Raw genomic sequence first — 11,730 nt, forward strand, 5'->3', positions numbered from 1 at the left:
CTCCCCAGCCCAGCCCAGAGCAGCGCCCTCCCACCCCATGCCCGGACACTTCCCTCCGCCGGTGGCTTGGCAGAGAGTGGAGGGTGCTGCGGTTTGCCCTGTAGACACGGACAAGAGCTTTTAGATGACTGGCTGGGAGGCAGAGCATGCAGGGGAGTGGCCGATGGGACCCCAGCAGTGGAAGAGGACACAGGGCCAGCCCTGGAGAGAAGCCCTATCAATCGCCAGTGTCCCCTCCAAGCCTACCCCTCACACTCGCGCATACATGGGCTATACACAACCCTGAGCACACCCCAGTGGGGCTCACACCTGGAGTCCCTCAGTAGCCCCTTGGGAGCTGGGGAGAGGGCTTTCCCTCAGGCCAGCGCTAGCCTAGGACAGATCTTCCCTTCTACTGGCTGGGTCAGCCTTCTCCAAAGAGAGGCCAGGCAGCCTGGTGGTGGCCTGGCAAGCCTCCTCGAGCCGGCAGAGCTGGTGACTGCAGAGTCTAGACAGGCGGAGACACAGCTATACTCGCACAGGGGGGCCTGTGCACGCTGTCAGTGGCCCCCGGGACCCATACTCATAGTCCGCATCTGTGGGCGAGGCCATGAAGGAGCTCAGGGAGCTCCCGGTCTGCCGGTCCCGGAAGCTCTGGATGTAGCTCTGTGGAGGAGCAAACACAAGGATGAGAGCCCCACTGCAGACTCCTGTCCTGAAAGACACCTCTCCCTGCATCCCCCCACAAGCCTGATGTTCCCCATGCTGCAGAGACCCAGGACCTCCCCATACCCAGAGTCCTTAGCCCTGAGACCCCACCACAGACATGACCCATTTTTTTGTGTGTGTGGTACTGGGGGTGGAACCCAGGGCCTTTTCTACCTCCGGGCTATATTCCCAGACCTATTTTATACTTTATTTGGAAACAGGGTCTCACTAAGTTGCTGAGAGCTTCACTCAGTAGCTGAAGCTGGCTTCTAACCTGTGTGATCTTCCTGTATCAGCCTCCCAAGCGCTGGGATTACAAGCGTGCACCACTATGCCTGGCTTACCATGACCCATTTAAAATCCATATCCAGCCAGGCATGGTGGCGCACGCTTGTAATCCCCGCGCTTGGGAAGTGGAGACAGGAGGATCGCACAGGTTCGAAGCCAGCCGCCGCGCTGGCTTAAGAGACCCTGTTTAAAAAAAAAAAAAAAAAAAAAAAAAAAAATATATATATATATATATATATATATATATATATATATAATCTCTGGGAGTGTAGCCTGGAGGTAGAAGGGCTTCCAGGAACCCCAGTACCACCAAAAAATAAATAAATAAATAAATAAATAAAATAAAAATAAATAAAATCCATATCCAGGACACCCTTTCAAGTAGCCCCAGAGTTGGATCCATTCTGTCCCTTTACAGGGGTTCTAAGGAATGCACAAACATCAGCCCTTCAAGACAGTGACCAGCCCCTGGAAAAGCCCAGTCCTGCTTGAACAGTCTACACACTCCCTTCTCCCACATCCTGGCTAGAGGGACGCGGGGCACTCACCGGGGAGAGGACATCTCCATTGAAGCGCTTGATGGGCACTGGCCTGCGTCGATAGGCAGGATCAGGGGGCCCAGGCCTTGGAGGAGCCCGGGGGCCTCTGGGGGGAGCCCGAGGGGGTCTCTTCTTCCGCCTCTTTTCCTTACGCTCTTCCTGCTGCCGAATCCTCATTAGCTGCACACGTCGTCGCTGCCGGCTGATGACCACTGTGGAGTGATGGGAAAAGAAGGTTTTCAGAGGCCTACGTGGCTCACCTCTCCCAAGACTTTCCCCTCTTCCCACCTGGGGGCCTCGGGCTTCCAGATTCCCCTAGCCCATCATCTTCTTTCCTGGTCTGCCACCTCCCAGATAGCACTTCCTGCAGTGGTTTCTTTCTTCCAAAGGTCTTTTTTTTTTTTTTTTTCCAGTACTGGAGATGGAACCCAGGGGTATCTACCTCCGAACTACACCTCCAGCCCTATTTTTTATTCCTTATTTTGTTGCCTCACTGTGTTGCAAAGGGCCTCACTAAGTAGCCGAGGCTGTCATTGAACTGTGATCCTCCTGTCTCAGCCTCCCGAATCTGGGATTACAAGTGTGTGCCACCACACTCAGAACCAAAGCTCTTTACATAAGATTCCTAGATAGATTTCTCAGTACTCCTTTCCTGGCTATTGTTCCTCTCCCAATCCTGGGCCATAGGTGACTCTCCCAGGCCAGCCACCACCATCTTTCACCTGGACAGCCGCTGCTGCTTCCCCACTGGTTCTCTATGCTTGCCCCTTTCCAAAGTTTTTTACTCTGCAGCAGAACAAGCACCCCAAGCACTAAGTTACACTATGTCTTCCCCTGCTTTAAGCCCTTCAATGGCATCTCACTGTTGTAATAAATTCAGTTCTCCTCATGGTCCAGAGGACCTGTACCTTCAGCCCAACTCCTGAACCTCACCTACCACGCTCCAGCCCCACTGCTCAAAGAAGCCAAGCCTATTCCTCCTCAGGCCCCTGGCCCTTGCTGCTCTCTTCCCCTTGCATGGCTGGCTCCCCATTCTCAGGGCGGGCCTTGATACCTAACTATCACACTTCCATAAGGTCACTCTGTCATACTTCCCTGTCTATCTCCTCCATACCAGTCTGCATAACTAAATTATCTTGTTTGTTTGCATGTCTCCTACCTGTCTCTTGCCTGTATGGGATGTATACCCAAAAGGGCAAGAATGTTTTCTGTGTTTCTTTTGATGTTTTGTGGTGCTGGGGCTCAGATCCAGGACCTTGGGCATGTTGGGCAAGCACTATGCCAGAGCTACTTCCCATCCCTCCTTTCCTGTATTATCTCTGCTACATTCCCCAGTGTCTGAAATGGGGCTGACTAGAGCCAGTGCTCTGTACTCTGTTGTGGAATGAATGATGGCACTTGGGCCAATCCTCCCCATGCTGAGCAAGTCAGCTCCCTGATCCTGCCGAACCCTTCTGGTGCTGAGGTGTACAGCTTCTGTCCCTTCTCCCCAAGCCCCCAGGCCCCGATCCATCCCTGGCCTGTCCCTCCTCCCATGCCCACCCCGGCCTGTGCCCTCTCACCTTCTGTGTGGGAATCCCTCTCAGCAGTCACCCGCCACTGCACCAGAACACCCATCAGGCTGAGCAGAGGCCAGAGTGCCAGCAGGGCCCAGCTCCGCCAGCAGAGGGGAGGCACCGGGGCGGCCCGCAGTCGCTCCACCACGTAGCGCCCCAGCAGGAGCAGCTCAGCAAAGTAGTCAGCAGCCGTGGCGATCAGCGCTGCGCCAGTCACGGCGGTGGCCAGGGTGGTGAGTGGGCGGGGCCAGCGCAGTGTGAGCAGGGCACAGAGCAGTCCGCCCCCCAGCAGCAGCCCCAGCGGGCCCCACACGGAGCCAGGCTGGTAGTAGGGTGCGGAGCCCAGCAGGGCGGCAGCAGCGAGCAGCAGACCAAGAAGCAGCCCCACCAGGAAGAGGCCCACACTGCGCACCAGCATGGCCACCAGGCCACAGAGCAGCCCGATGCCCAGGGCGATGCCCGCGCTCGCCCCAGCACTCAGCTGCGTCTCCAGCACCCGCTCTCGGTAGCACAACAGGAAGATGACCACTGAGCCAAACAGCAGCCCAGTGAGGAAGAGCACTGCCTTGAAGCAGCGGTAACCTGGAGGGAAACAGAGGTCAGTGAGGGGCTGGGGGAAGAGGCAGAGGGACCAGGGACATGGCAGCACAGGGGAACCAGAGAGGAGGACACTAAGACAGCTGGGGGAGCACTGGGGTTATGAGGGCATCAGCGATGGGCCTTTGAGGGGCAGAGGAGTCAGAGATCATTGGAGTTAAGCATGAATCCATTATGGGCATTGGGGTCTTTGGGCCCAGGAAGGTCATTAGGGTCACGGGGGATCAGTCATAGAGTCACTGGAGTCTTTGAGGAAGAACTATTCAGAGACGGGGTACTTAGGAATCAGAAAGAACTTGAGAGATGGGGGCACACAGGTTCAGAAAAATGAAATCTTTGAAGGGTCACAGGGCTTCAGAGACAAGGCATTAATGGAAAGTGACAAGGAGGATAGAGAGCTAGGTTACTGGAGAAGAGTTCCAGGAGATGGGAGTCTTTACAGGTGAAGGACAGACATGGAATCATTGAGAGAATTAAAGGGTTTCTGAAAGATGGGAACACTGAGGCTAGATAAATGGGATTATGGTGTGTGGACAGATCCAGTATAAGGCTCTAGGGACCTTAGAGGTAGGAGTAACCAGGGGCCAGAGCTGGGAGTCACAGGGTGCTCAGAGGGATGTGAGGTATTGAGATAACTGGGAGGGGGCCGCTTGGGCTTATAAGGGGTCATATGACATCAAAGAGGAATATAGGGGAAATAGTAATTGTGGATTTACAGAAGAAAAGGAGGTTATGGAGCCATTAATCCCAGTAGCACTTCTTGAGAGAGTGTGGGGGTAAAGATGCTGAACATTTGGGAAGCTGGAACTCAAGAGTGGGGGTCAAGGAGTCAGGGAGAGCCAAAGGGAAAGATAGTAAAGAGGAGATTCGGTTCCAGGAATAAAGGAGGCAACAGAACACAGGATACCTGGGATCAGAGAGCAGCAGGGCTTAGACCAGGGCTCAGGGTCCAGGAGTGGGAGCATTCAAGAGGAGCAGGATTTCAGAGAAGCCCGGGAGAGGGAACAGGAGGCTGGGCTGAGCACCACGCAGGAGAGTAGGTGACGACAGTGCAAGGGGTGAGGTGACACAGACTCTTTGGAGGCCCAGAACATGTTCTGAACCTTGAGGGGAGGACTTTCTCCTGCCCACTCTGCAGTTACTCAGTGCAGGTTTGGGGGTGGAAGTGGAGAGGCCATCTGGCTTCTACTTCAACCACCTCCCCATTCTAGGGGCAGGTATAGAGCCGCAGAGGTAAGTTCAGCCGCCCTCTGCCTAAACCTGCCAGCCTCCTGTGCCCCCATGGTTCCAAGGCCCCTCTCCACAGAACTCACTCTCCTCTCTGAAGGTCTGTAACTCTTGCTGTAGAGTCACTAGGCTGCCACTGGCCCATTGAACACCTTTATGTAAATTAGGGAAAAGTGTCCCTTTCTCTAGGGAAGGTGGCTTTGTGGCAATGCCTTGGGTTTGGCAGCGGAGCATGAGCTGGATTTCAGCACCACCCCTTGCCTATTCTGCTGAGCTCCCTTATGCGGTACCCATCCTATACAGCTCTTCTCAGAAGCCCTGGTTACTGGAGCCTGCCTTGTAGGCGATCTCCATGTGTGTGACTACCATCCAGCCCACTCTAATATGTATCACAAGTGTGACTATTCTAGGAGTCTCTCCCCCACCATACAATATGCCTTGTTGTAAAGGACCATGTTTATCCACTCTGCTAAGTGATTTCAGTGGCTCCCTAGCACAGTGACCTAAACACATCTTCACTACAATAGCTACAATTTATTGAGTGCCTACTAATTCTTGTAATAACTCTATGAGAGACAAAAAACATCTTTCCTTCTGTTCTGGTGAGAAAACGGGCTCAGACAAGTTAATATACACAAAGCATCACAGTCATTAAGGTACAGAGCCAGGTTCAAACTCAAGCATGCCGATTCAAAACCCTGCGTTATCTAGATTTTAGACTTTAAATGATCTACAAACATGTGAGATGAAAGAGAGGAAGAGATTCTGGAGATTGGGGGACCCCCAGAAAAGAACTGGGGGAAGCAGCAGGGAGTCCAAACGAGGGACGAGGGGATCTCACCGAAGAAGCAGTAGACGACTCCAAACAAACAGCACATGATGCAGACGAGGGCCGGCAGCGCCTGGTACCTGCGCTCCAGGGGCTGTTCGCAAGGTGCGCCCCAGAAGTCATCATCTGGCTCAGGGGGCAGCAGCTGGAACCGCAGTGTCTCCACAGTGCCCGGCATAGTGCTGAGAATGGGAGGGGTCACCCTCCCAGGTCAACCTGACAGAGAGGAAGTTGGGTCAAGGAAGAGTCCCGGGTCCCCACCAGGACAAGGGTGGGAGTGGGAGCACTCGGCAAGGACACAGTGGACAAAGGGGTAGTGCCCACCTCATGCAGCTCAGGAAGCATCCCCAGAGTGGGGAGCAAAAAACAAAGGGAAACAAAAGTGCCTGGCTGGAGGGGGCTGGGATGAAGTTAAAAGGAGGACGGGTGAGGGGGTTGAGGGGATCTGGGCAGTTTGCAGCCGATGAGAAGGAAACAGCCAAAAGACCTGTCCGTGGGAAGCTAAATCTGGGATTGTCCAAGATCTACCTGGGCTGAAGGCGACCTGCGCTTCTGAGGGAAAGAGGCTGTGCAGGGATCGGAGGAGCCGGAGTTGCGGGGCGCCAGAGGCTCCAACTGATTGGGGTCTGGGGAAAGACCGCCGAGCGGGGAAAGGGGCTGCTGGGCCAGAGAGACCGGTCTCTGCGCGGCGGCGGCGCCGCTCCACCTCCAACACCGGCTGGCACTCCAGTCTCGCGGCCTTCGGGGACTCCGACCAAGCCCAGAGAAAAGAAAGGAGCGGGAGCAGGGGCTCGGGCTGTCCCAGAGCCGCGGCCCCATGCCCTGAGCCCGCCCGCGGCCTTTGGTGCTGATGGACAGCTCCGGCCTCTGCTCCTGACGTCACTCAGGGCGCACCAGCCAGCAGGGGCGGGCTGCTTCTGACGTCACCCGGCACGCACCAACCACGCCAGGGGAGCCCGGGAGCCCCGCCCCCGGCGTCTCCCTCTCGCGCACGGAGGAGGGGCACTTCCGGGGGTCCTTCCCCTTTAACCTCCCCCTCTCCTCCCTCTCCGGTAGCTGGAGGCTGAGACCCCACCCCGGGGGCGGGGCCCTCGCAGTGACACGTCGGACAGCGGCCGCGGCGGCCGAGCCTCCGGCGCCCGCCGCAGCTGGAGGGGCTCCGGAGCTCTGCGCGGGGCGCCCGGCCCGGGCCGCCGGCTCTGCGCGGCGGGGAGGGAGCGGGCCCGCCCGCTGGGCCCAGGCCCTCCGGATCCGCCCCCTCCCCGGTCCCGCCCCCTCGGAGCCTCCCCGGGCCGCTCTGGGGCTGCGCCGGGGCCGGAGGCCCGCGGTCCGGCCGCCATGCGGGCATCGCTGCTGCTGTCGGTGCTGCGGCCCGCGGGGCCCGTGGCCGTGGGCATCTCTCTGGGGTTCACCCTGAGCCTGCTCAGCGTCACCTGGGTGGAGGAGCCGTGCGGGCCAGGACCGCCTCAACCCGGAGACTCTGAGCTGCCGCCGCACGGCAACACCAACGCGGCGCGCCGGCCCAACTCCGTGCAGCCCGGAGCGGAGCGCCAGAGGCCCGGGGCCGGCGCGGGCGCCGGGGAGAACTGGGAGCCGCGAGTCTTGCCCTACCACCCGGCACAGCCCGGCCAGGCCGCCAAGAAGGCCGTCAGGTAGCCCGCCCCATCCTCTGGGCACTAGCCGGGACGCACGCGCGAGGGAGGCCGCCGGGGGCCGGGTCAGAGGCTCCGGAAGGAAGGGGCTGGCCGGCCAGGAAGTCTTTGGGCCTCGATAACTTCCGATGGCTTTGCTTTCCCGGGAGCGGCGGGGCCGGTGTGAGGCCCTCTTGGGCCCCATCCTAGCCCGAGCTGAACTTGCCCGCTGCTATCCTAAACCCGCTCCACCCTACGGTTCCCACGGATCCTGTAGGGGTTGTTTGGGTTAAAAAATGACTGGCATATAGGGTGGTGTGTAAAGAGAGGGAGAGAGAGAGAGGGGAGAGCTAGGATTACTTGTATCTCATCCCTGGATGGGTCACAAGGAACTCCTGGACTGAGATGGAAGAGGGAGGAATGTACTCATCTCATTAGTTTCTCTTCTCATGAGTTAATTTCTTCTAAGTAACACTGGGTTCAAATTCCAGTTTTACAACTTGCCTTCGGAAGGAGAGTTACTCTCCTCATTTGCCCCTCTCCAGACATATACAATACAACCTGTGCCATATATTCCTTTACATCTTTATATGATGTACTTGTGATATAACAGTGTATTTGTGTAGTAATAACTATCTACATGGCGGGCCAAGGATTTGACTAAGTGCTTTAAATAGATGCAGTCAGTCCCCTTTTTCAGATGGCTCAAGTTAATAACATGCCCAAGGATACAGCTACTAAGTAGTGAAATCGGGCATCAGATCCATGGTATAGCCTTCATATCTTCGTGGATAGTGTTGTCTTCCAAATGCAAAGCCCTGATGGGTAAGGCCAGTGTTTCACTTAAAGCCTCATGACCACAGGGGGTGGTAGTGCATGCCTGTAATCTCAGTACTTGGGAGGCTGAGACAGGAGGATCACAGAGTTGGGACCAACCTCAGCAACTTAGATTCTCAGCAGCCTAGTGAGACCCTGTTTCAAAACAAAACAAAAATTAAGGGCTGGAGGGTATAGCTTGGAGATAGAATGCCCGTGGGTTCACTGGGGAAACACACAGAAACACACACACACACCTTCCCTGGAAAAGAGAGGAAACAGAGAAGTGTTGGTGTGCAGGACCTCGCACCTGCTGCCCTCCTCCTGCCAGTCCTCTGTGGACTGGCCAAATGCTGTGCCCTCTTCCCTCAGGACCCGCTACATCAGCACGGAGCTGGGCATCAGGCAGAGGCTGCTGGTAGCGGTGTTGACCTCGCAGGCCACATTGCCCACACTGGGCGTGGCCGTGAACCGCACGCTGGGGCACCGGCTGGAGCGTGTGGTGTTCCTGACGGGAGCACGGGGCCGCCGGACACCAACAGGCATGGCAGTGGTAACTCTGGGCGAGGAGCGGCCCATCGGGCACCTGCACCTGGCGCTGCGCCACCTGCTGGAGCAGCACGGCGACGACTTTGACTGGTTCTTTCTAGTGCCTGACAGCACCTACACAGAGGCGCACGGGCTGGCACATCTAACTGGCCACCTCAGTCTAGCCGCCGCTGCCCACCTCTACCTAGGCCGGCCCCAGGACTTCATCGGTGGAGAGCCCACTGCAGCCCGCTACTGCCACGGTGGCTTTGGGGTGCTGCTGTCGCGAACGCTGCTACAGCAGCTGCGCCCCCACCTGGAAGGCTGCCGCAACGACATAGTCAGTGTGCGCCCCGATGAATGGCTGGGGCGCTGCATCTTCCAAGCCACCGGTGTCGGCTGCGCTGGAGACCACGAGGTAGGAAGATAAGCCTCCCCGCTGGCACCTCTTATGTAAGCTTGCACACTTCACACTGAGAGACAGAGGGGCGGCAGAAATACGGGCTGCGGTTTCCATGCCAGTTCTGGCATTTGCTGTATCTGTGACCTTAGACCCATGACTAAATCTGAACATCAATATTTTCATGCATGCCAGTGGAAATTATTATTGTCCAGGGTCGTTATAAAGATTAGAGAAAATAAAGGAGGCTTGCATATAGTAGGTATTCAACATTAGTTATTTTATTTGCTCTCTTGCACAGCTCTGAGACGGGTTGCATGTCCCATTCCACTGATGAGCCGGCAGAGGCGTGCCCAAGGTCATACAGGCTCTAGTCACAGTAGACTTAAGCCCACAGAAAGCTAACTCCAAATGCACAATCATTTGTAGGAGGAAGAGATGAGACAGTCGCTATGAGACAAGGGGGAGACAATTCAGTGACTCTGCCTGTGATGGACCCCTTGCCTTCCTCTCTCCAGGGAGTGCACTATCGCTATCTGGAGCTGAGCCCTGGGGAGCTCGTGCAGGAGGGGGACCCTCGCTTCCAAAGTGCCCTGACAGCCCACCCTGTGCACGACCCTGTACATATGTACCGTCTGCACAAGGCTTTTGCCCGAGCTGAGCTGGAGCGCACATACCAGGAGATCCAGGAATTGCAGGTATGGCCTGTGTTTGTGGGGAGGGAAGGGGTAAGGGAGGACCAGCGACTGTGGTCTCAGATCTCAGGGAATAAAAAGTAATGCTAGAATCACAGAACAAACTTGTTTCCCCGTCCCTATTTTTACCTTCTCGAGAAACCCCCTCTCTGACATTTAGGCTGCAAAAAGAAGAGGTGGGGGCCCTGGCTAGGCAGAGCTTGGCAGAGGACTGGGGGGCCCACCCTGAGTGGCACTGCTACCTACTGGAAGAGTGCTGGCCCTGAGGGCTCTGCCTTGCTCATGGTCTCTTTCTCCAGTGGGAGATCCAGAACACCAGCCACCTGGCCGCTGACGGGGAGCGGGCCGCTGCCTGGCCCGTGGGCATTCCAGCACCGTCCCGCCCTGCCTCACGCTTCGAGGTCCTACGCTGGGACTACTTCACGGAGCAACACGCTTTCTCCTGCGCTGATGGCTCACCCCGCTGCCCACTTCGTGGGGCTGACCGGGCTGATGTGGCCGATGTTCTGGGGGCAGCTCTGGAGGAGCTCAACCGCCGCTACCACCCAGCCCTGCGACTCCAGAAGCGGCAGCTGGTTAACGGCTACCGACGCTTTGACCCGGCCAGGGGTATGGAGTACACCCTGGACTTGCAGCTGGAGGCACTGACTCCCCAAGGTGGCCGCCGGCCCCTAACCCGCCGGGTCCAGCTGCTGAGGCCACTGAGCCGCGTGGAGATCTTACCTGTGCCCTACGTCACCGAGGCCTCACGTGTCACTGTGCTGCTGCCTCTGGCTGCAGCCGAGCGTGACCTGGCCCGGGGCTTCCTGGAGGCCTTCGCCGCTGCAGCCCTGGAGCCTGGGGATGCCGCCGCCCTGACCCTACTGCTACTGTACGAGCCACGCCAGGCCCAGAGGGCAGCCCACACGGATGTTTTTGCACCTGTCAAGGCCCAAGTGGCAGAGCTGGAGCGGCGTTTCCCCGGTGCCCGGGTGCCCTGGCTTAGTGTGCAGACAGCTGCACCCTCCCCATTGCGCCTCATGGATCTGCTCTCCAAGAAGCACCCATTGGACACACTGTTCCTGCTGGCCGGGCCAGACACAGTGCTCACACCTGACTTCCTGAACCGCTGCCGTATGCATGCCATCTCTGGCTGGCAGGCTTTCTTCCCCATGCACTTCCAGGCCTTCCACCCTGCTGTGGCTCCACCACAGGGCCCTGGGCCACCAGAGCTGGGCCGTGACACAGGCCGCTTTGATCGCCAAGCGGCCAGCGAGGCCTGTTTCTACAACTCCGACTACGTGACGGCCCGTGGGCGGCTGGCGGCAGCCTCGGACCAGGAGGAGGAGCTGCTGGAGAGCCTGGATGTGTACGAGCTGTTCTTGCGCTTCTCTGGCCTGCACGTGCTGCGGGCGGTGGAGCCAGCGCTGCTGCAGCGCTACCGGGCCCAGTCGTGCAGCGCGCGGCTCAGTGAGGACCTGTACCACCGCTGCCGCCAGAGTGAGCTCGAGGGCCTTGGCTCGAGAACCCAGCTCGCCATGCTGCTCTTTGAGCAGGAGCAGGGCAACAGCACCTGACCCACCCTGCACCCCTGCACCTGGCATGGCTGCCTCCTGCCCTGCTCTTCCCCATGAGACAGAGCCACCTGCCAGCCTCGCTGGACAGGGCTGGCTGCAGCCTGAGACCCCAGGGCAGCCCGCTGGCTCTGTGGGCCCTTGGGCTCTGGAAAAGCCCTGGGGGAGGTGCCCTGGAGCTGCCCCTTCTTGCCCCAAGCCCTGTCTCCCTGCCCCCATGACGCTGCTGATTCAGGCTGTGGCCTCCAAGTATTTATGCAGTACAGTCTGCCTGACGCCAGCCACACCTCCTGGGGTCTCATCCTGGGCGCTGGGCTGCAGATGAGTTGTTGGAGAAAGGGGGAGCTGAGAGCACGGGGTGGGGGGTCGCCCACCTTCTCCCAT

At 57.9% G+C, this 11,730-nt stretch overlaps 2 protein-coding genes across 2 annotated transcripts; one reads left to right on the top strand and one right to left on the bottom strand.

Moving 5' to 3' along the window:
- Window positions 1–507: 507 nt before the first annotated feature.
- On the bottom strand, window positions 508–5,901 carry TMEM198 (transmembrane protein 198; the record flags this gene model as incomplete). The annotated part of the gene is made up of 4 exons (XM_080689563.1): window positions 508–645; window positions 1,524–1,726; window positions 3,077–3,652; window positions 5,736–5,901. The coding sequence occupies 4 exons, from the start codon at window positions 5,899–5,901 to the stop codon at window positions 508–510; spliced, it is 1,083 nt and encodes a 360-aa protein (XP_080545689.1).
- A 1,160-nt stretch (window positions 5,902–7,061) lies between these two features.
- CHPF (chondroitin polymerizing factor) lies at window positions 7,062–11,349 on the top strand (the record flags this gene model as incomplete). The annotated part of the gene is made up of 4 exons (XM_080690264.1): window positions 7,062–7,375; window positions 8,543–9,116; window positions 9,617–9,796; window positions 10,093–11,349. The coding sequence occupies 4 exons, from the start codon at window positions 7,062–7,064 to the stop codon at window positions 11,347–11,349; spliced, it is 2,325 nt and encodes a 774-aa protein (XP_080546390.1).
- Between the last annotated feature and the right edge of the window lie 381 nt (window positions 11,350–11,730).

The sequence above is a fragment of the Muscardinus avellanarius genome (genome assembly GCF_963383645.1).
Source record: "Muscardinus avellanarius genome assembly, chromosome: 2".
Classification (NCBI taxonomy): domain Eukaryota; kingdom Metazoa; phylum Chordata; class Mammalia; order Rodentia; family Gliridae; genus Muscardinus; species Muscardinus avellanarius.